The 26,886-nt window shown below is 58.1% G+C and overlaps 1 protein-coding gene across 2 annotated transcripts; it reads left to right on the forward strand.

The window, feature by feature from the left end:
* Window positions 1-112: 112 nt before the first annotated feature.
* Window positions 113-26,886, forward strand: MAPKAPK2 (MAPK activated protein kinase 2). Of its 2 annotated transcripts, none has more exons than XM_056361858.1 (10): window positions 113-534; window positions 20,623-20,762; window positions 22,460-22,524; window positions 23,237-23,316; window positions 23,421-23,547; window positions 24,070-24,145; window positions 24,343-24,467; window positions 24,762-24,847; window positions 24,950-25,030; window positions 25,334-26,886. In XM_056361858.1, the coding sequence occupies exons 1-10, from the start codon at window positions 286-288 to the stop codon at window positions 25,475-25,477; spliced, it is 1,173 nt and encodes a 390-aa protein (XP_056217833.1). In that variant the 5' UTR covers window positions 113-285; the 3' UTR covers window positions 25,478-26,886. The 2 variants fall into 2 exon arrangements, with proteins under 2 accessions (XP_056217833.1, XP_056217834.1); XM_056361859.1 differs by lacking the exon at window positions 113-534 and adding an exon at window positions 12,914-12,982.

The following is a 26,886-nucleotide window of genomic DNA, read 5'->3' on the forward strand; positions in this document are numbered from 1 at the left end:
GCCCGGTGCCCGCCCCGCCCCGTCCCTCCCCCGGCGGCCGGGGCCGGCCGCGGCGAGGCGCTGACATCAGAGCCGGGCCGCGCCGGCAGCGGGAGGAGGAGCCGCACCGGAGCCATCGCTCTTCTCGGGGCCGGGGCGCACCGGCGGGGGGCGGTGGCGGCGGCGCTGCTTCACCCCCCCCCCACCCCCCCCCCCCAGCCCCATCCCGCTCCCCCGGGCCCCCCCCCGGGCCCCCCCAGCCGCCAGCCCCGGCGCCCGCCCGGCGCGGCCCGTCCGCCGCCCGCCATGCTCCCCGGGGCACCGCCGCCGCCCGCCGGCTTCCCCAGCCCGCCGCCGCCCCAGCCGCCGCCGCCGCCGCCCGCCGCCCCCCCGCCCGCGCCGCCGCCGCCGTTCCCGGGGAAGGGCGGCCTGCAGATCCGGAAGAATGCCATCACGGACGACTACAAGGTCACCACGCAAGTGCTGGGCTTGGGCATCAACGGGAAAGTTTTGGAGATCTTCAGTAAGAAGAGCGGGGAGAAGTTCGCTCTCAAGGTGCGGGGGGCGGGGGGGGCACCTCGGGCACCGGGCGGGGGGACACACCGGGGGGGGGGGGAACACGGGCACACCGGGCGGGCGGCTCCGGGCTGCCCCCGCCCCGCCGCCGTGCTGCGGAAGGGGCCGGAGGGGCGGGCAGCGGCGGCGCCGCCGGACGGCGATGGGAGGGGTCTGCCGGCCCGGGGGGTCCCGGGGGGCAGGCACGGGCGAGCGGCAGCTCCGGAGCCGGCCGGACAGCGGGGCCGGCTGCTGCCCGTCCGTCCCGCTGTGCTTTAACGTGTGTATTTACTCCCCCCCACACACCATAAGGAGCACCCGGAATGGCTTTCCAGCTCTCTGGTGTGGTACGAAGTGAGGTGACATGTGGGTAGCCTGCCCGGGGGGGTCTGGAGCGGAGAGGAGACCCGAGCCCGGCTGGAGTCCCCCCTGGGCTTTGCACCTCGAAACGCAGCGCCCCCCGCGCTGAGCCCCCCGGCACCGGCTGCCCCGTGTCCCATTCCGTGGCAGGTCACTCCTGGCTGCGGCGTGTGGTACCAAGCGGCTGTCGCCCCCCGCTCCCGACAGGCTGTCGCCCCCCGCTCCCGACAGGGAATATTTCAGCGTTTATCCCTCATCCATAACTTGCTGCTGTTTGAAAGATGCGTAGTGAAACGGTGGATACAAGGGCGTGCGGTTTAGCACCAGGTGATGCGATGCTTTCCTTCGCTCCAAACGAGCTTTTTGAGCAAAGCGGGGAGCGGGTCTTCCTGCTGGAGAGACTTCGGGAAGTTTGAACGGCTTCACGGAGCTGCGGAGCACGGCGCTGGGTGCCGCGGGTACAGGCAGTCTGCTCGGCGGGAGCGTCGTGTTCTCCAGCGTCGATGCAATTTGCGCCCACACATGAGCTGTTCAAACCCTCGGCGTTACCCTGAGAGCTGCGAAGGCTACAGAACCCCCACCTAAACCCGTAACCCCCCACCTCTTTTGTTTTTTGAGCAACCCATCTGTTGGTATTGGGGATTCCTAACCTGAATGAGTGAATGGACAGGGGGCTTTGGAGGCACAAGTGCCACAGGAGTGGTGGGGTCAGCAAGGGACAGCAAGGGACGGCAACCCTGCGGTTAAAGATGGGGGGGGGGGGGGGAGGCAGTTGTGCGATAAAAGTTTGACTTTTCCTTTGGAAACGCAGGCGTTTCTCATGACCCCCACTGCGTCGTACTCTGAGACGACATGTATTGTCATCTCGTTCGGTTGGAAATTAGTGAAATCCTCTTCTGTTTTGACAGACGGTCTCCTCCTCGCTTCTGCCGTTGACTCACGTATTTAAAGCTCAGATTCCAGCACTTCCCTTTTGCAGCCCTGAAAGGGGAAGGATGGCAGAAGAGCCCGATGCCGGCGGTTCCTCTCTGCCCCAGCACGGGTAGGGCGGTTGGGGCCGTTACCCTGCCCGTACCGGAGCGCGGTGCGGGAGACGGGGATGGGATTTACTGCCATGGGTTGTGTTGGGTCCTTGGCCGTGGTGTTTGTTGAGAAGCATCCTGGAGCACAGGGTGTTAGCAGGGTGGTGCAGAGCATCAGCGCAGCTCTTGGTGGGTGAGGTATATTCGATGCTGAACCTCCGCTTTGGAAAAGTGTTGCTCCTCTTCCCTGATCCCTTTGCACATCGCTGCCGGGGAGGGAAGAGTTGTGCTGGGCAGTTGGACGCGTCTCTGGCTTGTCAAAGAGCAGCGCAGCTGCTACTGTAAGCGATTCCTTCCAGCACCTTAAAAACTGCAACGTGTGAGCTTGGGCTCTTGGACAAGCCGGTGCGTACCCAGCTGGCCCTGGTGAGCGCGAGCCACAGGCTGGGGTTATTTGATTATGATATTTGGCCTGAACTGCTGAGCCCAAACTTGGCGAGGGTGACTGCCCTAGACGCGATGCGTGCTGGCTTCACCCCCTCCCCTGGTATGCAGCCGGGATAACGTCCCTGTTCGAGACCTGCAGAGAGGTATTTGGATCCGAATTACTCATGGGCTGCATCAGTGTGGAAAGATGACCTAAAGCAGGATCTGCGGGAGTGATTGCATCGAGTTGTCATGTTTCAGATGATGCTTAAAAGACTCCCGATGGCCCCTCGCCAGCAGCCACAGCTGAAACCTCTCTGTGCTGCCTGCTTGGGTTGTGCAGCAAACCTTTCCATTTGGAACGTTGCTCTTTACATTTACTCTTCCAAAATCTTGTACAACGTGATCCTTCATCAGAGGGAAACTGTCGTGTGTCTCCCTGCTATTAACGGTGTCTTCTGGTTATGTTGTGCTTCCTCTTGGATCACGAGCGACTATTATGCTGTTAAACCTCTTTCTCCCGAACAGAGAGAGGCATTTAGGTGAGGATTTTGCTGAGAGTCACTTTTCTTAAGATAACTTTTCAGCGCTCCGGGAGAGTTTCAGCTTGGAGACAGTGTTCCAGAAGCGGTGAAAATGTTACAGCCCATTTTCTTCTCCTTCCAGTGCAGTAGTGTGTGGCAGGGATGCACCATTAAATAAAATGATGCCACGTGCGCGTTAACGGATGGTAGTTTCGTCTGCTGTGTAGTACCTAGGTGAAAACAGGAGATATGCCGTTACTTTTCATATAGATCATTATTGTTTATTTTGCAGTTTCCCACCCACAATTTTTATTGTATTTTTTGGTAATGAGCAATACCTGGAGTGTGGCATCCCTGGATTACCTGGTGGGAAGCAGGCCACTGATGGTCCCACGCACCCGTGACCCGACTCTGATGGGAGGCGATGTACCTGCAGGGTGGGAACATAAAGTCTGCGAAGAGGTGATGCATGGAACTGAAATGCAAGGTCTAGGTGGTTTCTTCCCCTTTTTTTCCTTGTACCCTGGTGTGATTTATTATTAGGCAAAATTAGGCTTGTAATTTCTGCAAAGCCTGCTGTATGTAGGTCACTGCTGGTCTGACTTGGCGGTGTTCGTTGTGGTCAGGCCATTGGCATTAGTGACGCAGGCTCCAGCGGTGGGGCTGGGAGCGAGGTCTGTCTCGCCTACTGCAAATACCACTTTTAAGACTAATCTTGAGGCGAGATACTGGGTTGGTGGCTGGCTGCCTTCATTTGGCGAGGAAATCGCAGGTGGGGACTAGGAATGGCAGGTGGTGAGTTTTTCTCTGCCGTACGCGTCGCTTGATGGAGCTCTTTGTGGAGCAGGTTTCCTTTAAAACCCATTAATGAACTTCACTCCTAACCCCAGCTTCAAACCGGGAGATTCTCCCCTGGACTGGTGAGCTTTGGAAGAGCTGGAAGAGCTTTGCAGGGCCCTGGAGAGCGCTTGCACGTTTGTCCCCTCTCTGGCAGCCCCGTTTCTGGAGCATCCCTGGTGCTTCGGGGCACGTTCGTGAAACACTCTCAGTCTCGCTCTCAGCCTCATCAGATAATCTGTGAGCGATGGTTCCTCTGATGGCAAAGAAGGAAAAAGGCCAGTCGTGGTTCATTATTCTTTCTTGTAAGATGCCCATCATGGAAATCGGGCAGGTGTCTCGTAGCTGGGAACCGAGCAGTTCCAGGGTGTAGCTGCTGGCCTCGTGCTCGCTCTGCCATCATGGCTAGGGGTTTTGCAGAGATGTTTCGGGGAGCAAAGCACCCTGTTGCCCGTGGCTTCCTGCAGCTTCCCTTGAGATCAAATGCTTTAACCCCCAGAAAATCCAGCTGGAAAAATAACCCCTAAACAATGGAGTTAGATGAAGGTCCTGGGCTCACGCTCACGGGAAGCAACTCGCAGTGTGTCTGCTGTACTTCTGCCCCACTCTCCGTGAGGGGATTATTTTAATTACCTCTAACCTTGTGTTTTATATAATCAGAAATGTCTTTGCTGTGGCCGCCTTTGCAAGCCATGATTGAAAAGCTGTGGAAAGTCTAGTGACATCACTGGGATGTTTCCAAGGCGGTGGTTTATTATCTCGCTGACCAAAGGAGTCGACTGACTTGGGGTTTGAGTTTGTTTAAACGATTTAGGATTTGCTGTAATCTCTTAGAAATACATTAAGCTGAAAGAGGGTAGACTTAGATTAGACAGACGTTGGGAAGAAATTCTTCACTGTGAGGGCGGCGAGGCGCTGGAGAAGGGTGCCCAGAGCAGCTGTGGGTGCCCCATCCCTGCAAGGGTTCAGGACCAGGTTGGACGGGGCTGGGAGCAACCTGGGCTGGTGGCAGGTGTCCCTGCCCGTGGCAGGGGGTGGGAACCAGATGGTCTGGAAGGTCCCTTCCAACCCAAACCGTTCAATGGTTCTATGATTGCATGTTCTGAGCAGTCAAACCTGTGAGTGAGATGTGCTGATAGTGGCCTGGGAGCAGGGGCTTGTTTTTTGCTTTGGCACATGCTCAGGAAGTGGTGGGGTTCTTCCTCTTAATAATCTGATGTTATCAGCCGTAGGTCTTGCAAAAGATCGGTGTTTCTTGCGTTTTCAGAGGTGGGGAACTGAGATATAGTGATTTACTGAAGGTCCTGCAGTGTCAGAAGCGCTACCGGGCTTAGGAGCTGAGCTGCTTGCTCCAGAATGAATCCTTCCTGCGCAGCTGTCCTGCAGGACAAAAATACAGCTCCTGTGTGTGTGATTTAATAGCCAAGTACAGCCAGGTAAAATGATTATTTTATCATTCACAGCGAGCTCCCGCTGGCCTGTGGAGAGGTTTCTGCCATCTGCCAGCGCTCGTGTTGGGAAAGCCTGATGTGTGGGACCGCGCTTGTCTGCGGGGCTGCGGTGGCGCTGGCTCTGCCTCCAGGTAGCACGCGGTGCAGAGCAGGCGCTGAGCTTTATCAGACACGTGCTCCCTGCTCCAAAGCATTTAAAGCAGTGTATAAATAATTTGATGCTGTGCAGACTGAGAGCTAGGTGTCCTGACGCGTTCGTTGGATGGTGGGTAGGCACGGGTGATGAAAACTCTGGGAAAGTTCCTGCCGAGGAAGCCTGAAAGAGCGAGTTGGTGACTGTTCTCATCCCGGAAACCTCCAGGATGTGCTCTGGGATCTGATGGGATGGATGAACTCCTGATGGGTGATGTGGAGCTTGCAGGGTAGTGCGGGTATATGGTAGGCATCTGGAGGCATGGCCAGGTTGGAAGTGGCTGTGTGGCCGTCCCTGTGGGACGGGGGAGCAGCGTGGCTCCGGCTTTGGCATCTGGCATCTCCTGAGCCTTCGTGGTGGGCTCATATGCTCCACACCGGGGTGGTCCAAGGGCTTTGCAGCAGAGGCAGTAGACGATGCTCTTTTAAAACCCATCCCTTTGCCGGGGTTTGCACTGTCTGCTGAGAAACTGGGAGGAAAGAGCCCTCCTTCGTTAAAAAACACCCTTTCCTCCTCCTAGTTTCGAATGTAACTGGCTTCCTGACCTGCAGAGACAGCCCTCGCCTGGCCGCCCGCTGCAGAAGTCAGGCTCTTCTCCAAGCACAACTGGCCCCGCGCGTCTGGCCTCAAGTTGCAGCATTCAGGCAGCATGACCTCACCTCCTGGTTTCCAAGAATAACGCGCTGCCTCCCCTCCGCCGCGCCGGGGCTGTCTGCAGCGGGCGAGGACGGCTGCCGCAGTCCGGTACGGGCCAGCTCTGGGGGCCCCGTGTTGGCCAGATGCCCCCCAGCAGCTCCATGTCTGCCCTGTGCCGCTGGGCTCCACTGCCCTGTGGGGCAGGGGTGTGGGCAGCGGAGCTGAGGCAGGACCCGGGAGATGGTCTTCAGGACCCGGCTGAGCTTGGTTTGGGAGGAGGGGGGGGGTTTGGGGGGGTGTGGATCTGCGAGGACCGGGCGATCCCTCCACCAGCTCCAGAGGCTGGCATGGGAGCACAGCGTTAGCTGACCGCTCCCCAGGAAACCTCTTTCCAGCCTGGGCAGTCACGTTGAGTCAGCGTCTCAGCGTGGTCCAGAGCTGTCGAGCATCGTGGTCATCTCTGGTGGTGACATCGGCATTGGAATTCAAAGGCCCCTGAGACTCGTATCCCACTGAAAGTGGTTCCCATCTCCTCCGTGGATGCCCCTCATCTTTCATGGCTGCAGGATGCTAAAATACATTCTCCTTGCAGCTCTGGACGGCACGAGGACTGCGTGCGTGACTGGTGCCTGGAGGCTCGTTTTGGAGAGGGCTCTCGTTTTGGTTCCCCAGCAGAGATGGATGGGGAGCGGGTGCGGGGTTAGAGCAGGGCACGCAAGAGTAAGCCTGAATGCAGAGAGCTTTAACAGCCTTTTAAGCTGTTGTTTCTTTGTACCTCATGGCTGAGTCATTTCAAAGATTTCAGCCTTTTAAGATCTTACCAATTTGAGGTAAGGATTATAGTGGCCGGCAGGTTTAATAGTGCATTAACTCGCCATTTCCTTCGTGGCCTCAGGAATGGGCTGTTGGGCCGTGAGTCCTTGAGTGCTGGTAGATCCCCCTGACCCGAGAAGACCTGAAACACGAGTTTTGCTGGAGATGCTGTGAGCCACAAAAATGCCATTTGGAGGGTGGTGGGGACGGTACCCCCCGTCGGGAGGGGGATACAGGATGGGGTACCAGCGTGGTTTGTCTCTGAGCACGTGGAGCTTCGCTGTGGCTCCATCTTCAGTCTGATGCTGCCGGGGAGGATGACAGCATCTTCCCATGGATTATGGTGTTACGTCGGTACGTGGCTTTGCTGTGACAAAGTACACCCTCCCAGCGGAGAGGGCAGGTGAGCGCGCTGGCTCGAGCCGTCTGCAGCTGGCACGGCGTTTGCCGTCATATGTAATGAGATTATTCAAGCTGTTGGCGTCAGGGCCGCATGTGATTCTGTGCCTGGCCGTCCAGCGAGCTGTAGCCTAAACTAGAGATAAAGTTCAAAACGCAAACCCAGATCTGAATGTTCCTGGGGCGCCCGGCCTGGCTGGGGCTTTGCGGCTCTGCTCTTGCTAGGTATCCTTACCCGCTTTGGGCTGTAGATTTAGGATCAGTGGAGGGATGGACTCAGTTTCTTCGTCATCATCACCATGGACTTTGCTGCCTGGCTTTGCGTGCCCCTGGCTGCAGCCGGCTCCGCTGGGCACCCACCTTGAGTTCAACCTCTCCAGCTCTGTTGGCCCCAGACCAGGGGGGTAAATCGGGCTCGGGGCTGTCGTTGCCACACGCTGAAACAGGCTAAATCTGTGTCACAGCAGCTTGGGACTCTGCGCTGTCCCTGTCCCAAGGGCTGCAGCACCTCTGGGGTTCCTGTGGGCACACATGGGTGGGAGCATCTTCTACCGAGGGCTCGGAAACAGAGCAGCGCTCTCCCCGTCTGCTGTCCTCCCGGTGTCCTCCGGCGCTGGTGCGCGGCACTGAGCTAGGACAGCCTCTCGAAAGGCTTCTTGGACCTCCTGCCAAATGTGTGTTTTCAGGGAAGTGCGGCTGGAACGCAAACTGGGGCTGCTGTGGAAATTTGGCAGCATGTCCTGTCAGCCTGCAATTCCAGTAGCCACAGCTCATCGCTTCTTGCGCCCATAGGTGCAAGCGGGAGCCGGGTCTGAGCAGCGCTGCTCGGCAGTGAGGATGGCATCCTGGGTATCTTGGCTGGGCTGGGGGGAAAGCAGATACAATCACATCACCCACCCCCCCCAGAAAAATATGCACATTATCCTCAGCCCAAGTTAACAAAAATAATAAATAAAATAAAAAGCAAGGGGAAGATGGTCTGGTAACAGGGGTGTGGTTTTATTTTCACTGGTAAGGATGGCCTTATTGCATCTAAAATATAATTTTAACGTTCTATTTCCACTAGTTTTAGCAAAAGGGCAGGGGCTGTGCTCGCTCACAGGCAGTGCCGCTGTGGGTGCCAGCGACCTGTCGCCAGCAGAGTGCTGGCTCCCGCGGCCCCACAGTTCCCGTAGCCGCTGCTTTCGGGTACGGACAGGCTACGGGAGCCATCGTTGCCGGTAACAGCCTCCTCCGGCCAGCCCGGCCTCCTCCAGGCTCTGGTGCGTCTCTCTCTTCCTCTTCAGCCATTTCGCAACCTCGCTGCCCGTTGCGCTGGGCAGATTGCTGAGCAAACCTGGGCGGCTCTTGCGTAAGTGGCGGTGCCGCCGCGCTGGGAAGGGCGGCCTTGCCAGGAAGCTTGAACCCGGGTTATCAGCTGGAAGTCATCGGGGCTGCAAATCCGGTGTTTTCAGGTGGGTGCCTCCCGTGCCGCCGGCAGGGCAGCGTCAGTGCGGGGACACGGCTGTTCTGGGGAGCCTGGGGGCATTGCAGCCCTTGGCTGGGCACCTGGCCGGGCTGCTGCAGAGGACACCTTCCCCCTTGCTGGCCCAGGAGCTTGTGGAGGCCTTTGCTTTTGTCCCTGGTGCTTTTCCCCGCAAGGAATGACCCCGTTCCTTGCTCTGCGTCTGTGCTGGAGCAGGGCTGCCGACACCTCCCTCTCCATCTCCTCTCCCACCCTGCCAATTCCACGTTGGGGTTGAAACTCCCAGTATCTTTTGTTGTAAGGAAGAGTTGCTGATAAAGAACAACTCTGCCATGATGCGTGATGTGCTGTGGGTGGTGGGATTCAGGAGGGAGTGACTCCGGGTCCTCCAGGATTTTTCGAAGTGTCCCAGTGCTCCCATTCCCCAGCTCCTTGCTGCTGGAGGAGATGGCCAGCCTGGCCTCGGGTGGGTGTCATTAGAGATGCAAATGCTGGAGTGATGAAGCCTGGGTGAGTAAGATGCTGAGGAGTTTAGGAATGGATTAAAGTGTGGTCTCTGCATGCTGCTGACAGCTCTGGCACCTCCCGGGCGGTCGTGGGCCAGGCTGGCTGGGAGCTGGAGCTGCTCCCCAGGAGCTTCGGAGCAGGTCTGTGCCTCGTGCGCTCTGGAGTTCATGGAGGACTATGCTTTCCGTGTGCCTCAGCATGCGGTGATTTTGGCTGATATTCTGAGCTTCGCCTTGAGGAACTGCAGGGCGGGGAGGGCTTGAGCCCTGCGGGGTCCAGCTAACCAGGGCAAGGAGTTTTCTGGCTGCTCTAGGTGTTAACTCAGTTTTGCCAGATTCTGGCAGCCAGGGCAGCCTGTGCTGGGCAGGTCACACGCCTCTGGCCTTTACTAAAACATTCCTTTCACGCTTCTTTCTCCCCAAAGACTGCACTGAAACAACCAGGCGAATGTCACTGGAGGGAGGGTTCAGCTGGGATGCAGTGATGCCTCAAAGGTTTTAGTGACTTGACTCCTAACCAGCAGTGAACATCTGGATCTTGAACCCACCCTGAACCCAAACCATGCCAGCAGCCTTGGAAAGAGCCTTAAACCTCGCTGTGGGAAAGATGGGGGTAACTTGTTGTGGGGTGCTGCTCATATGGGCCATTGGAATTAAGTCTCCAATTTAGTCTCCAAGACTTAATTCCTCTCTCTTGCTTAGGAAACGGAGGCTTTGCTGGCTCGAGGTTGCTTAGGTTTTGCGGGGCCACACGGGCACCAGCACTGCTGCGTACCAGTGTGCACCAGTGTGCCGCAGGGTTTGCACTGGGAAACGCGGGGGCTGCTGGAGCCCTCGGGTGGGCGGCTGGCCGAGCTGCACAAAAGCTGGCCTGTCTGCTCTTTGGCTTCCCCCAGCCCTAAGCTCTTTTCCTGAATAAGTGGGATTGAAAAAGCTTAAATTCATACAAAGCAGGACCCAGGAGCCCCTGGCCAGCCCGGAGGGAGCAGCTTCCCCCTGCCCACCCTGTGCCCTGGGGCTGCCTCTGCTCCCCCGGGCCCCGGTTAACGCTGCCCCGGGATGAGCTGGTGTCTGTAACGCTGTCTGTCAGGGGAGCTTTCTTTGTAAAGGCTGGGTATGGCAATACCCGAGATGAACAGCTCGGCCTGCCAGAGGAGCAGCAGTCGCTGCAGGAGTAGGTTTTGTTGTCAGTTTGTTTAAATGTCCCTGCTTTTATCCTCTTAGCCCTTTCCCGTTCTAATCTAACAGGCAAAACGCGTGCAACGTGCTGCCCTTGCTGTCTGTTGTATTTGGTAAGAAGTCAAGGCCCCTGCTGGTAAACGCTGTCTAGCAGTGGGGTACTGGGCATCCACGGGAGCATCAGTGAGTCTTTCCCAGAGCGCATGTGTCTTTGCTATAGATTAAAAAGATGCAAAAGCGTAAAACCTCCGCTGCCGATCCCTTGCTTTGTGCTGTGTGTTGGGCAGGACCTCTTCACGGGAGATACCGGTGCTCCCCTCTTGGTTACACGGAGGGGGTTCAGGTTTCTCCTCCAATGGTGTTTTCAGAAGCGTGTGCACCCAGGCGCTTGGTGATGAGCTTTGCACGCTTGTTGGCTGAGGTGTTTTGAGGTTACGGTGCTGACTGGGATGCTGGTGGCCTGGGCTCCGTCCAGGCTTCACCAAACCTCCCGGGCTCTGGGGCCGCGCGGCTGCTGCCAACAGGTGCCGCGGAGGCTCTCGGGGCTGCCGAAAGCCTGGAGGGAGCTAATAATAGTCACCGTGTCCTGGGAGCTTTAATGAGGTGCCAGCAGGATGCAAAGAAGGGCTTTTTAAAAATAGAAACGCAACTGTGTTTTCCTCCTGGCTGAAGGAGTCTCTGGATGGCTGGTGCGGAGGGAAGAGGGGCTGGTGGAGGAGAACCACCCTGCTCGGCCCCTTGGGCTTGCGGGGTGGCAGGAGGCTCTTGGCCCTTCATTGCATTGCTTCAGCCTCCAGGATTTCCCCTAAAACACTGACTGCTGTGGTGGGAAAAGCGGGAGCGTGTGACTGTGCGCGCTGCTCAGCCGCTCTCCATCACCCAGTGGGGTGCAATCCTCCCCTTTTCCTCTGCCCCTTCGTTAGCATCCCTTCTCATCACACGCCTCGCTGCGGGTCGGCTGCAGCAGCCCCTCTCCCTGCCCCACGTGTGCTGGAGCCTCATCTGCCCTGTGCGTCCCCGGGGGTGGGCTCGTGAATCCAGCTGCATCGGAGCTGATCGTGTTGGAGGTTTTTTATCTGTTGTGCCACGTGAGAGGCGGAGGGAGCAGCACCAGGCGGAGGGCGGTGGTGGTCGCGGGGCCCTTGCCTCACTGAGCGCCTGGGCAGACAAAGGCGTCTCATGAGATCCCTGTGTCGCTCCTGTCCTGGCCATCCCCTGTGCACAACAAGCTCCGCTGCCAACAAAAGCGGCGGCCACCCGGCACGGGAGCTGTTTATCTCACACGGGGAAGAGCCACAGTCACAGCCCCGAGGCCCTGGCAGCCTCAAACCCGTTTGGACATCGTGCCTGAGGCGCACCGTGCAGGAGGACGATGCCAACCCCTTAGATTGGCTCTGCTTGGGTGCCTCCGAGGTTTCATCCCAGCTGCTAGGGGGATGCTCCTCTCTGCAGCCCTGCAGGGATCTCCCGGCAAAGGCACAGCTGCTGCCGGTGGGGCACCACTGGGCTGCGCATCCCTGGCATCATCTCAGGAAGGTATTTGCTGTGCCCTGGTGTTGACAAAGCCTGTGATGAGGGTGAAACTCTATTAAATAAACGGCTGGGGGAAGGACAGAATGATGCAAAACGTGCTGTCGTCACCAAGCTTCAAGGGTGTGTAAACAAAACCTTCCTTAGTCTTGGCATGGGTGGAAGAAACGCATCCCGAGGCTGTACTGCTTCCAGCGCCGGGGATGGATGGTGCTCCGAGAGTGGTTGGCCTTGGTGCGGCTTTGTGTTTTGGTTTGTTTGGTTTTTTTCCCTCTTTAAAAAAAAAATAATATATATATATATATATTTTCACTGCTCTAATTGCTGTGTTGAAAGGCAGCAGGCAGGATCACTGTGCTGGGAGGGGGTGGCAGCCACCCGTCTGTCCCGCAGGGTGCCCTGCCCATGGGTCGGGCCCCGAGAAACTTCATTTTTGTGCAAAGCATGAGCCCAGGAGCTGCCGGGAAGCAGTGGATGTTTGTGGGGCTTCTGGCAGGGCTTCACGGCTCCTCCGCTTGCAGGCGTGGGTCTGGGCGGTCTGAGCCTCTCCCCTAAATCACTTCCAGTGCACTTAAGGAAGGGGTGGGCATGTCCAAAAATAAAAGCAGTTCTGGGATGTCGGTGTGTGGAATCACCCCGAAGCTGCCCCTGGGGTCAGAGGTAATGGTGGGGTCGTGTCCCCAAGGTTGTGGCGAGGCTGATGCAGAGCAAGGCACCCAGAAGGATGCTCCGGGTGCTGTCCGTGGGCTGCCTGGCAGAGGCTGAGCTGGTCCGTCCGTCTGCGTCTGCCGTGTGAGGGAAAGACCCTGGCCTGGGGCAGGGGGCTGGCAGAGATGGCCGTGCCAGCGCCGCGATAAGGGGCTTTTTCAAGCTGTGCCTGTGGGAGGGAAGTGCAGGGGGGGACATAGGTCAGCGCTGAGTTAATGGTTGACATTAGTGTTTACTAATGTATTAATCACACCTGCGAATATCAACCACTTCCTATCATAAAAGCACGTATGTGCCCCTTTCTGTTGATGAGCTCGGCAGCTCCGGTAGGAAATCTGGCAGGGGATGGGGCTTGGGGAGGAGGAGGAGCTGACCCCAGCCCCGAAGCTTTGCGAAGAGGTGGGAGTAAAGGGGTTGTGCATGGAGCAGATCCGCTGGCTGCAGCCATGTCTCACATGAAGACGTCCGCCCCTCCCTGGCTTTTCACTTTCCTTTCGCTTTGTTAAAGGCCCCGGTGGCTGCGGCGTGCCCCTGGCAGGGGCTGCAGCACAGGCGTGCGGGATGCACTGGTTTGGTTTGCAGAGGGGTCTCTGAGCATCACCCCCCCTGCAGCGGCTCTGTCCAGAGCTGGGCTGCAGCTTCTCCCAGCCCCGAGTCCTTTCCCTGCTCAGACTTCCTGGTGGGAAGTGACATCTTGGGTGACTGTAGGAAGGGATGGGCTGGGTTGGGGTATTTTGGCCATCATGTCCCCCTTTGTCCCTGTTGGATTCACAGGGAGGTCCTGGAGGTCCTGGCCAGGGGGGTGGCTCCATCGCTCCATCCAGGTCTGCTCCCTGGGATCTCCTGGGCATCCCTCTGCACAGCAGGACGTGGGAGCCTTGCTGACCATGGCTAGTGCCTGTCTCACCTGGGCCACTAACACCAGCCCTGGAGCATCCCGAGAGACAAGCAGTGGGTGAGTCACTGAAACCTGGTGCTGCTTCTGGTGTACGGGGAGAAGAGGATGATCCCAAAACAAAAACCTGGGACTGAATTGGCCCCAAATTTTGTTTTTCTCGGATACGTGAAGCTTGAAACTATTTATTTCTGTTCATTAAGCACCAGCTCCAGCCTGCTGCTGGTGCTGTGAGTCAGCGCGGATGCTTCGTGCTGCCGCCTTGTTGCCATTTACCTGCTTTGACTTTTTCCCATGAGTTTTGCAGCCCCCTCCTATCTCCCCATCTCCTCCTCTGCCCTCACCCGCCATGTCCCCACCACACTGGTGGCCCTTCCCTCAGCATCCAGGGCACTGCCTCTGAGTACCCGCTTCGGAGCTTCATTTCTTTGAAATCAACGTGCCAAGAATAATTGTGCTGCTGGTAAATGGGCTCTGCAGAACGGGGCTGGCTGGGGAGCAGCACCCCAGTTGCACGGGGGGCACAGGCCCCTGGCAGGTGGCTCTTATTTAAGCCCCAGCCTTTCTTCTGCTCCTCGCCTTTGTGTGCCTGGAGAGGCTTTTGTTGCGGCCTGAAAAGGCTGAATAGCTGCTGCATCTGTCGTGGGGAAGAGCGGGGAAATGCTCAGCAGATGCCCTGGGCGGTGGGGGTGGGGGCTGTAGGGCGGGGGGTCCTGAGCATCCCGTCGTGGGCATGGACCCCCATGGGAGCCGTGGGCAGGGGAGCTGGCAGCACGCAGGGCATGGAGGGTTGTGCAACCGTTGCAGGCGAGCGGTGCGATGGGTCTCCTTGTGAAAGCGTGGTGCAATAGCTGCCTCTTCCCTCGCCCCGTTTCCATCCTCTGCCCTGTTGCAAAATCACCCGCAGGAGCAGGGATGAGGCTGCCTGCTCCGACATCTGCCCCCGTGAGCGTGCTGGCTGCTGCTGGCAGGGTTTTTAGCTTGCCCCTTGCACATGCAGCCTCTTCGTGCCTGGCTCATTGCTCATCTTGGTCCGCACGGTGGGAAAGCTTTCCCCGCGCTCGCTGCGATGGCTCTGGGTCTTCCTCCAAGCGCTCCGATAATTCAGGCTCGGAGAATGCAGCCGAGCAGCTCGAGCATGTGTGTCAGTTCACGTTTGCTCGGCCTGAATTGCATCTCCAGTCTTGCTCCGTGTGTAGCTCTTTCTAATCTGAATAATTCTGTCTTACTGGGACGCTTTTTCCAACCTCTCCATCTTCCCCGAGGAAAGTAAATGTGGAGGATGACCTTTTGTTCATGGCAGTGGGGCATGAAGCCACTGATGCATGGAGCCGGCTGTGCTTGTGTCCTTCCCAAACAGCCAAAGCCTCAGCGGCTGCCCGGGCACCACAGCCACCACCAGCATCCCTCCAGAAGGTGGGTGGTACTGTCCTGCCTTGCAAACCGTGAGGCTTGGGTGAAGCCATCTCATCCAGGAGCAGCGGCCACCCTTCTAAATAGCACCCTGGCGTGGCAGGCTGGGGCACGCTGCATGCAGGACGCTGCAGGACCCATGCGCGGCTCCTCCTCCAGACACGTCACCTCTCGTCTCCTCTCTGGCTTTCCCCGGGCAAAACAAACGTGAGGATGAGGCTTTTGCCTGGTCTCTTGGGGCTCAAAGCTCTTCAGGCAGGGACTGTGCGGCTCTGTGTGCTTGCATGGAGCAGAACTGATCCCCAGCTGGGGAAAGTCCCATCGCTGGGTCACGGGGGATGCGAGCAGTGGGGATGGGCTTAAGGTAAAGGTTGGTGATGTGGGGGAGATTTCCTGAGCTGCGCGTTACTGCATTGTGATTGAACTATCAATTCCCTTGCGTTTGGTAACGTAATTCCTCTCAGGGGCTTTGGGACTCGTGATTTTATTTCCCTTCTAGAGTTCATAAACAGCAAAAGTGGAACGAAGCTTTGCCGCTCCTGTGCCCTTCTGCTGCTTGTCCCCTCCGAACCGTCCCAGCAGAGATGCTGGGGCAGCTTCGGGGCGGTTGCCCGGGGGCTCCCCGCATGGGCTGGCATTAGAGGCCGTAGACAGACACAGGGGAGGTGATCAGTTTAATCCAGGTCCCCCAGCACTGTGCCTCGTGGGGTGGGCACCGGGGACCGGTGGCGGGGGGCAGGGGGGCTTTGCCTTCCCGGTGCTGTGAGGTGGGAACAGCATGTGCAAAGCATCCAGCGCTGGCTCCACAAATGTGTGAAGCAGCTGATGCCAGTTGGCAACTAGGGCTCATGGAGGGATTAGAAGAGGCAAATCCTTTGAAGAGAAATCCTTTTGCTTTATTAGGAAAAAGTGCTCCTTGCCCCGTGCTAGCCCAGTCAGGGGAACCTGGAGTGCGCAGTACAGGCAGGGGAACCTCTGCTTTGCTTCTGGGCTGAAAACTCGGGAGGATGACAGCCTGCCTTTCTTCACTGTAGGTTTATTTTTATTGCAACTTAAGAAGAGTTTATTTTAACCCCCGTGGTGCAGACAGCTCCCGAGGGGAGCTCCTCGAGGTGGCGTGGGCACGCTCCTGCAGGTCCTGTTGCAGGAGGCTGTTGGAGGGGCAGTTGCCGCAGAGGTGAGGCGTGCAGCCTGTGCTACTTTGCTGGGAACCGAGGGGAATTGGGTGTGATCAAAATACACACAGAAATAAAAATACCCTGCCTGCAAGAGCAGCTGGGGCGCCCGGGGTGAGCGTGAAGCCAGAGCAAAGAGGAGGAGCCCAGGAAAATGAACAGCTTGGCATGCCAGTATGCGCCTGATCCTCAGTTTTCATGGAAATTGCCCATGGGAGGTGAGTTTCCCTTTGCAAGCTCTTGCACAGGGGTATTTTGCCGATCCGAGTGATCACAGCAAGTTCTCGTGGCTCGCCGAGGGGCAGTACCCTTCGGGGCTGCAGTGGCACCCACGGTGGGTAGCAGCAGGACTGGGACAGGGTCGTTTGGGACCTCCTGCCGTGCCAGCGGAGGAGGGAGCTTCCTTTGCCAACCCGCTGTGATTCATGGCACATCATCCCAGGAGGAGGCGGCGAGACTGAATCAGTGGTGCCTGAGGACGCGCGCGGGTGAGGGAACGTGAGTGCAGGTGGCTCCAGCCCCCTTGTTTTCTCCGGCATCTTCCTTCCTTCCCCATGCCCACCTGCCTTCACTGTGCTCGGCGTGAGATGGTGGGGGATGAGATGCAGCTCGCCGTGCTGCCGAGCAGACGGGGCAGAGCCCCCAGCCCGTTCATTTCTGCTGAAGCTCCTTCCCCGTGGCAGGCGGGGAGCAGCCCTGTTCCTTGCACCGTGGAGGCAGCTTGCCGGGTTTGGGTTTGCTGGGTGGGTGCCATCCCCCTGCAGATGCCCCGCGAGCTGTTTTGTTTTCTGGTTTGTTTTCAGCATCTGCTTCCAGGGTTTGTCTTTCAGAGATGGTGAAAATCCCGGCGCTGCTGTGGGAGCCTGGGAGGAGCCTTTGCTGCCATGGGGGTCCCACACATAGCGGCTGGGCTGTGCCGTGTGCTGGTGGGCCCAGTTTCAGAGCCCTTGGCTTGTGGGTTTTATTGAAGCTAATGAGTGTGTTTAGCTTTGCACGTAACTAATTTCTCTCACAGCGTGTAACGGCTCCTGGGGGAGCCGGGCTGAGCCAAGGCACAGGATGGCAGCAAACGCCGTCTGCCGAAATCGCAGAGGTGTCGAGCTGCAGCGAGGAGAGCTGAAACACGGCTGAGAGCTGAATTGCCTCCCTAACCGCGGTGGGGTGGGGTGGCTCTTTCCCTGCTCTCCCTCCTTCCCAGTGGGAAGTGAGACAGGACAGTGCAGGGTTCTGGGGTGCATGGCTGTCCTGGTTGTCCCCTGTCCCTCGCAGTCTTGAAGGGACACCCAGACGCAGAGATGCTCTCTGATGATGAGAGGCGGTTCAGAGACCTGCGCTGGCTGCAAAGCTAGCACCTAAAGCATGTAACCACTGTAAAGGGAAACGCACACGACTCCCCTGCTCGAGGGACCTGGTTTTGCTCGGAGGCGGTGGCCGAGCCCCCTGCGCAGCGTTGCTCTTGTGCCCCGTCCTGGGGATGCTTGTGTAGCTTGGGGATCCGGTTACTGTCCGCTTTGGTGCTGGGCTCAGCTGCTGCCCCGGTGCTGAGCCCTCCACTCCAGCAAGAGCGAGCTGGTGGCGCAGCCTTTCCTATCTGAAACAATGATCTCCAAGAAGCTCTCCCTTGGAAGGGGAAAAGAAGAGGACAGAGGTGGAAAAGCTGCGCTGGGAGCAGCAGGGGGCTGTCAGGGGTTTCCAGCAGGTTGTCCATCTGCTGCCGTCTCCCCTCTACAAAGGGTTAACTCTGGTTGTGCTCGGGATTACGGCTGTTGCAAAATCTCCTGCTTCTGAAGCTGCTGGGTGGGAGGGGACGGTGTCCCCGGAGTGGTACCCTCAGCTGGGGTGGGACAGGGGCAGTTCACCCTTGCTGAACCTCAGGGAGACACGAGGTGCTTTTCCCATCCCAGCCTCCTTGTTGCAAGCCAAGAAATATAAATCTTGTTGCAGCCATAGGCTGCCCTGGATACTGGAGCTAAATTAGGGACCCGAGCAGTGTTACCACACACCCCCAAATACGTTCGATGTGGAGTTCCCATGACCAGAGCGACACTTGGCACGCCAGGATGTCACCCACCGGTGGTTTCACTGCTGGCTGCGGCCAAGGAGCGCAGGAGGGAGTGAGAGTCATCGGCTGTGGGAGCTATCTGCTGAGGAGAAACTGGTGAGGAACTGGTGCAAGCGCTGCCCTCGCTGTGCCTGGACCAGGACCGAAGGGTCCTTCCCCCCTGTGCCATGCTCAGCACGACCCTGGGGCGCAGGGAGCCGGTGCTGTGTGCTGAGGGCAGGATGGAGGCCATGTGGGTGATGCTGAGCTTGTGGGTTGCTTCTGCCGTGGTTTGGGCATTGCCACGTCCCTCCCGCATCCCCCTGCAGCCTCATTGCACCTGGTCTTCAGCTCCTTGTCACGGCGCTGTCACCTGCCACGGGGAACATTTCCTAAATAGACCAAACCAGACTCTTAATGAGGTTTAATCCTCTCCCAGGCAGGCGAGCAGGCTCTCCATGGCCTCTCTGTGGCAGAGGGAGCTGGCTGTGGTGCAGCTGAGCTGCAGCTGGCGTGTTCTGAGCGCGCCGGGGCAGCTGCTTGCTCGCCTGCAGGTGCCTGTGTACAAAAGCAAACATCAGGGCTGTGCTGGTACAGGTAATGGAGGCTGCTGCCTCTTAGTTCATTAGAAATACAGTTAAGCTCCTTTAAAAGCGCTCCGAGTGACCTCTAAAAATTGGATATATATTTCTGTACATCTCCTGTTTGTCTTGTGCAGAAGGATGTTAACTGTCTGCTTCCTGCTGTTCAATTTTCCCAGTGCGTAATTACAAATTGTTTTTTAGTCTTCAGCTTCCTGGCTCCCCACGCCAGGCTTTTCGAAGCGGAGCTGCAAATAACCAAGCTTTTCTCCAGGCCCCTTCCCTGCCTGTGTGGCTGCTGGGGGGGGGACTGGCGCTGTGTTTGCTTATGGCTTTGGCAGGATCTGGTTTTTAGGGTAATTAAGCAATGGCAAAGTAGGAAAGGGCTGTCCAGCCTCCTGCCTTCCTTTTGCATCGATGCTGTCGGTGCAAATGGTTGTGCAAAGGGTGGCTTGGCTACTTTGGTCTTTGCTGAGCCCCCAGATGTTTTGGTACCAGAAGCCACCCTGCACCCTGTCCACCTGCACGGGTTTCCTCGGGAAGCAGGAGAGCTGGGGAGGTGGGAGAGGTGAGACCAAACCCCACCTAATGGGTTTAGGGTTTACGGGCAGGGGGCTGAAGTGTGCATCCTATTTGTCCCTTGCCCTGCAGCTAAGGGCAAGTGGCCCGTTGCAGGCAGGAGTGCAAATTGCTGTTACACGAGTGCTGTCAGCAAGCATTTCGTTTATCACAGGCAGTGTGTGTCTTTTGGGGCTGCAGCAAGCGTTAAACCTTGCTCCTGTAGAATCCCCCTGTGGCAGAGGGGTCCTTGCTATGCACTGGGCACCGCTTCGGGTCCTGCCAAGCCTGTGAAGCATCCCAGGGGCTGACACTCCTCTTCCTTGCGGAGCAGCCCTGGGAGCTCGGCGGGGAGAGGGCAGAGGGGCAAGAAGTAAGTTTCTGTCTCTCTCTTGGTAAAATGACCAAACCTGCTGTTTCCCACTGATGCACACGGGGGGTGGGATGCATTTCCATGTGTCCCTACTCACTGCAACATCGAGGTGCAGAACTGCTCTGGGGCATTCCGGCGAGCCTGGCCCCAAGAGCTGCTGGAGACAGGAAGGAAAATGAACTATGCTCAAGATAGACACATTTGTTGCTCTATATTTAGAAGTATAATAATTAAGGCCAGTTGTTTATCCTGATAAACATGGTAATTAATAGTATGTGGCAGATGAGCAAATCCTTCCTGCACCTGGAGACTGCGAGTTGTCTCTGGGAAGGGCAGAGGCCTCATTAAAGAGCTGCTGCGGCTTGGGAGAAAAGCTGCTGTTTAGGCAACATCTGGCTGTTTGTGTTGTCCGGTCCGCAGGCACGTGTGGCTGGGGGCTGGTGGCCTCTGAAGCCGTGGCAAGGTGCTTTTCTGCCGTGTGTAAGGGCAGGAGGGTCCTGGCAGTGCCACTGAGCAGCAGCCTGGTGTCTGGGAGGTGATGGGTGGGTGGCACTTGCTGGGGGGCTGCCAAGAGGAGAGCCAGGGTGCTGGGTGACACCCCGGGGCACAGTGGTGGAGGTACCAGTGTGCAGAAGTTTGCTCCTAAATGCAGTATGGAAGTCTTGCTGGTTGGTGGCACAGGCTGGCTGGGCACCGGGGTGGCATCTCGGGGGTGCAGGGAGGGGGTAGGCAGCCGGGATAAGCTTTTTGTAGCCTTGGAGGAGAGGGCAAGAGGCTTATGAGGGCGGGTGGCTTCACGCTCTTCCCACTAGATGGGGATGGAGGCATTGCACAGAGCGTGCTGGAGCTCACCTCGATGCCACCCCCAGAGAGCACCCACGCTTGGCCCCGTCCCCTGCAGGGATCCCCTGCGTCCTCCCTGCGTGGGCAGTGTGCCCGGGGGGTGCCATGGCCCGGCTCTTGTGGGGGCTCAGGTCTGACGGGGTTCTCGCTTCTCTCGCAGATGCTGCAGGACTGCCCGAAGGCCCGCAGGGAAGTGGAGCTGCACTGGAGAGCGTCGCAGTGCGCGCACATCGTCCGCATCATGGACGTCTACGAGAACCTCTACCAAGGGAGGAAGTGTCTGCTCATCGTCATGGAGTGGTGAGTCCCGGGGTGGCCTCTGCCCACAGGAGCACCCACAGGAGCACCCACAGCCCTGCAGGGCAATGGGGTGATGCCAAAAGTGGGGTGAGCACCTTCCTGCGCTGGTGCTGGGGACCCCAGGGAGATGCTGTGCTGGGGGCTGCAGCCTGCAAGCCGTAGGGATGCAAGCCCTGGAAGAGGTGCTGCACTGCTGGCGTTGGAGGGACGGCAGGAGCTGTGCTGGCTCTGAGTCATTCTGAAAACTCACTCGGCTGTCGGGAGGCTTAGGGCCTGTGGTTCTCGCTGCAGGTAGATCATAACCAAACTGACTTTGACCATCGAAAGTCAGGGTAGTCGGTGGGTTCCTGGCACCCCAGCAGCCTGCGGTGGAGTCGGCTGGGCAGCGCGCAGCCAAGCCGAGCTGGCGCATCTACTAACGCTGTTGCATCTCTTGCAGCGGCAGTTGAGTGGCTCTGATTCGGGTAGATGCTTGATATAACCTGGGGAGGAGGAGGAATGAAGGGGAAAGTATTGAAACCACATCCCAACCGCAGCTGTGATTTGATGCAGCTTCCTTGCCAAAACCTCTCCTCTGGCAAGCCAGTAGGTTGCCCGGGGGGGCAGCGGGTGCGAGGAGCACTGTGAGCAGCGCCGGGGCAGGCGGCGCGGCAGCTGCCCGAGCGGCTCTTGTGTGGGAAGAGGCTTCTGAGAACCACGCCAGGACGCTGGGCAGCTGGGGATGGGAAAGGTTTGTGTGGCACATCTGTTTGTGTGGGAAGAAAGCAGTAGCTGAAGGGTAGGAAACAAGTCCCCCAGGGCAACGACAGCTCCCTGCAGCGTCTCTCCGCGGTAGCTGCCCGCTGCCTGAGGGATGCTCTGGGTGTAACACCCATCACAAGGCAGCGTTTGACTTTCAGTGTGAGCATGGTGTGTCTCCTTGTCCGCTCCGTGCAGCGGCAGCTGCACACGATCTGTATTGCACATGTCCAGCAAATGTCAAGGGCGCTGGCAGGAGATGCTATCTGTGCTGGGGAAGCCGGGAGCCGTTTCTGCTCAAGTCAGATAAGGCAGGGACAGGAAGCACCGTTATCCCTGTTCTCATGGAGAATTATCCCCGATCTCACTCCTGATCTCTCTGGGAGCTGGGTTTTTCCTTAGGGTACCTGGGGAGCCTTTGGCTGGGGAGGGAACCACACCAAGCTTTCCTCGGTCCTTCTCCAACACCTTGTGTGAGCGCCTGCTTTGCTGCAGCGGGGTTCAGTCTCTGCCTCCCCCGTCCTATCCGTGAGCCCATCTCGGTGCTGCTAACGCCTCGCCTGTGCCACAGTCTTTGCTCAGCACTTCTGCACGGGGTTAGTGTGCCGGCGAGGTGGTTGGCTTGTGAGCTAAATGGGGCTGGGTGTGCTGGGAGCGTTCTCACCACGTTTGCTGTCTTTACTGTAAATGTGTTTCTGTGGGCTGGTGGGGAGACCACGTCCGCTTGCACCCAGCGTCTCCGCTGCCAGCACGGAGGCTCTGCCCCGCTTATTTCTGGAAGGAGGCAGCTCTGAAGCACCCCGTGCCCAGAAACACCGATCCAAGGGCTTGGGATGGAGAAGGGGGCTGTTTCTTGCCGAGCTGTGCAGCTCCTGGCTGAGCATCAGAGGTTGCGGTGCCACTTGCACCAGTGGTGAGACGGATGCAGCAGCATCTAACGCTGCCTGCTTCTCTTCCAGCCTGGACGGCGGGGAGCTCTTCAGCCGAATTCAAGACAGGGGAGACCAGGCCTTCACGGAACGGGGTATGGAGCCCGTGGGGACGAGGCGTTTTGTCTTTGACCATGCCTGGATGTTTGTAGGAGTGTCTCTGGTCCAGTCCAAACCCTCAGTTGCTCTTTTGAATCCCCAGTGGGGGTTTTGCACTTGGCTTGAGAGCGGGGGATGTTTGCTCAGCCACCCCCACACCCTGTCCGTCCCACTCCAGCACAGGCAGGAGCTTCAGTCACCTTCAGGAACACCCACTCCTCTCAAAAAACATGAAGTCCAGGGGATGTGGCTCTCATACAGCTCATTGATCCCATCCCTGCTGCTCCTGTGGCCAGAAGTGTCCGCACACCCCAAACCCTGAGCCCATTGCCTCCCTTGGCTTCCCATCCCATGGGGAAAACTTTCCCAGCTGTTTTCCCTGCAGATTTGGGGTCCCTACTGGTGCTGGGGGCTGGATCAGCCCCCCTGCCCCAGCGCGAGCCCCTCCTTGGGGCTTGTGCAGTTGGGTGGGGGGGGGTCAGGGGCTGGAGCCTGCCCCATCCCTTCTCCTGGGAGTTTCTCTTCTGTTTGCATTTGACCCGTGGTTGGGTGGTGGGGGGGGCCCTGCTTGGAAAGAGGGACTTCAGGTGGAGGAAACCCCTTTGGCCTCAGCCAGAGTCGTTGGCTCCTGGTCGGCAGACTGACCCAGGGAATGGTGCTCATTTTATCTTGCTTACAAACGCTTCTGATTTTGTTTTGCTGCTTCAGAGGCTTCAGAGATAATGAAGAGCATTGGGGAAGCCATTCAGTACCTGCACTCGATCAACATTGCGCACCGGGATGTGAAGGTACGTGCTGCACGCTCACGCAGCGATGCCGAGCCCCGCTTGGCCTGTGGCAATGCTGAGGCTGCTCTGGCTCTTCTGCTCACTTCTTCCCTGTGTTTTCACAGCCGGAAAACCTCTTGTACACCTCCAAAAGGCCCAATGCTGTGCTAAAACTCACGGACTTTGGCTTTGCTAAAGAAACCACCACGCACAACTCTTTGGCCACTCCGTGTTACACGCCATACTATGTGGGTAAGTGGCTGGGGGTCCTGAGCTTGCAGGTTTGCAGGGCTGGAGGGCAGAGCCGGGGGGCTTTGGAAGGTGCCACGTGCAGCCCATCAGCTCTGCATCCAGCCTGGAGCCTCAGCTCCTGCGTGGTGTTGGGGGCGAGCCCTGTCTGGGATGCCTGGGGCTGGGGGCTGCTTTGGGTGCAGGTTTGCAGCTCGCTGGTGCGTGCAGGGGTTGCATGCCACCCCTCGGTGGGCTGCGATGAGCGTGGTGTCGGTGTGTGTGGCCAATACGTTGCACCCCCGTGCTGCAGCCTCCCTTGCATCATGCTCGGGGCTGCAAGGTGGCACCACCCTGCACCGCTGCTGCCTCTGCTGCCTGCGTGGCCGTGCTGGTGCCCATGCAGCAGCGCTGGCGCTGCTCTGAGCAGGGCTGCCGAGACTGTGCGGAGCTGCAGGCGGCTCTTGGGCAGCTCCGTGGGATGGTCACGTCCCTCTCACCGGGCGCTGCCGCTTTGACTCAGGACTTTGTTTCTCTCTTTACCAGCCCCGGAGGTGCTGGGCCCGGAGAAGTACGACAAGTCCTGTGACATGTGGTCCCTCGGTGTCATCATGTACATTCTGTAAGTCCGACAGGTCCCTCGCCGTCCTGCCATGGTCAGAAGCGGGGATGCAGCTTCTGAGCTTGTTTGCTGGCTGGTGGGGCTGAGCCTTTCCCAGCTGCGCTGCTCCTGCTCCTGGCACTGCCCCGTGCCCCACAGGCGCTGCTGGGGGGCTTTTGGGGCAACGCACTGACTCTCTGCTCCCTCCCCTGGTGCAGGCTGTGTGGGTACCCCCCTTTCTACTCCAACCACGGCCTGGCCATCTCACCTGGCATGAAGAAGCGAATCCGAATGGGCCAGTACGAGTTTCCCAATCCAGAATGGTCCGAAGTATCGGAGGAAGGTAAATGTGGTGCCTGCGATGGCTTGTCCCCAGGCTGAGGTTTCCCATCGGGGCCAACCCTGTGTCCAGCAGCGCTGCGAGGGCTGGGGGAAAGCGTGGGCCACCTCCCAGTGATGCTGCAGCTTCGCCTCTTTGCTGGAGAGGCTTTGGCTGAAGGGTTTGACCAGGATGAGCTCTGTGGCACGGAGGGGACAGGAGGTGCATGCAGGCACCGTGGGGCCACTGGCTCGGGTTGGAGCATGGGGAGAGCCCCCTGGGACCCACTAACGCTCAGCCCTGCCCAAACCCTTCCAGTTAAGCAGCTGATACGCAACCTGCTGAAGACTGACCCGACCCAGCGTATGACGATAACGGAGTTCATGAACCACCCCTGGATCATGGTGAGTGCGGGGTTGATGAGGCAGCAGGGTGGGATGGGGACGAGGATGGGGCAGGGGTGGGATGCCTGCGGCTCCCAGCTCACACTCCTCTGCTCTTGGCAGCAATCCATGCAGGTGCCGCAGACCCCGCTGCACACCAGCCGCGTGCTGAAAGAGGAGAAGGATCTGTGGGAGGACGTGAAGGTAAAACCTCCTCTGTTGCTCTCTGAAACGCTCTGAGCCCCGGGTGCCATCTGGGCACTGTCCGCTTCTGCCTTCTCATCACAAACGGGGCAAATTCGGGCTGGGTGCGAGGGTGCTGGCTCCCGGGGAGATCTGTGCTCAGGACAGGGCTGGAAAAATTGGCGGTGTGACCCTCAGCCCCTGCAGCAGTTTGTCCCTGTGGGAGCTCGGAGGGGGGACAGCCACCCTGGGGGTCCTGGGGGACTGCGGGCTGTGCCTGCGCGGGGTGTTGCTGACGGCGCTGCCTGTGCCTCCTGCCCGCAGGAGGAGATGACGAGCGCGCTGGCCACCATGCGAGTGGACTATGAACAAATCAAGATCAAGAAAATCGAAGATTCCTCGAACCCTTTGCTGATGAAGAGGCGGAAGAAAGCAAACCCCACCGAGCCTGCCGCGCTCCCCCACTGAGGGTGCCCCGCGCCCGCCGGCCCTTGAGAAAGCAATAACTATATATATATTTTTTTTAAGAAAAAAGACAAAAAGAGACAGACTGTTATATCAAGCGCATGGAATTCAGACATTTATACCAGACTAGTTATTTTTAGCTACTCACCTGTGTTTCTGACCTTGCTGGAGCAGGCGGTAAGATTCCCCCGTCAGATCCATACGCTGCGGCCAGGGGTTTTGTCCTGTAGGTGAACGCCGCTGGTAATTGGATAATTTTTTTTTCTTTCGTGAAATGGTTTTGATTTTTTTCTTTTTTCCTTCCTTCCTTCCAAAGACATGGAAATTCCTGTGGTGACCTTTTTAGGGTATATAACATATAAATATTTTTTAAAAACTACTGTAGAGCTGAAAGCCAGACAGTGTGTTCCTGGTGTGGATGCTGGCTAAGGATGGGCTTCGGGCTTGGGAATGGGTTAGGGGTGGGGAAGGAGAGCTGCCTGCTCCCCCGTCCTGCTGTGTGTGGCAGGGCTGGCGTGGGGAAGGGGGGGGGGTCCCTGTGGCTGCCATGCTGCTTTGCTGGCTGGAAAACTGCTGCTTTTAAAGCACGGTAGCCAAAAGCCAACCCCCCTCCCTCCCCAGCCTGGAAGCCTTGCCTCTACCGGGCGGCACGCAGGGCTCCCCGCCAGCACCGTCTGTGTCACTGTCTGTCTGTGCGTGGGGTGTGTGTCGTGTCCGTGGGCGAGCAGCTGCGTGTGGCCCCCAGCCCCCCGCCGTGGGCACCGCAGTCTGTACCTGTGCCTGGAATCCAGTTCTGACCTCAGGGGTGGGCAGGGGGGGGGGGGGGGGGGGAAACGGGGCGAGCAGGAGGCCAGTGCCCCCTGTTTTACCCCGCTCTGCAGGGACGTGGGGAGCAGATGCTTCCCTGCCGCCTCTGCCCGCTCCCCCAGCCCTGGGGGAGATGCTGTCCCCCTGGGGGAGATGCTGTCCCCCTGGGGGAGATGCTGTCCCCCTGGGGGAGATGCTGTCCTGCGTGGAGCGGGGTGGAAAAGGCACGGGGCCGTAGCTCAAGCTGGGACAGCAGCACTGCCCCCCCCCCCCCCCGGGGCTGGGGGGCTGGCAATGCTCCTCCACTCCTGGGAGCAGGACGGCTGCTCTGAAGTCTTTAGTCCATGAATTATTATTATTATTATTATTATTATTTGTCACAACGTTTCACTGCGTTAAATGTGTTTGAATGGGGAAAAAAAAATTTTAAGCAATGTTTAGTTTTTAGGTGATCTTTTAGACACTGTATGGAATTTTAATTTGTTTTAAAAACCAATTTTTATCCCTTTTTTTTTTTTTTTTTAAAAAAATTTTTGTCTGTTGGCTTATACTAATCTTCCTGGTCTGCTCTTCAGTCCCTTGGATTAAAGACACTTAATGCGTCA

Source organism: Falco biarmicus, chromosome 16 (genome assembly GCF_023638135.1).
Source record: "Falco biarmicus isolate bFalBia1 chromosome 16, bFalBia1.pri, whole genome shotgun sequence".
Classification (NCBI taxonomy): Eukaryota; Metazoa; Chordata; class Aves; order Falconiformes; family Falconidae; genus Falco; species Falco biarmicus.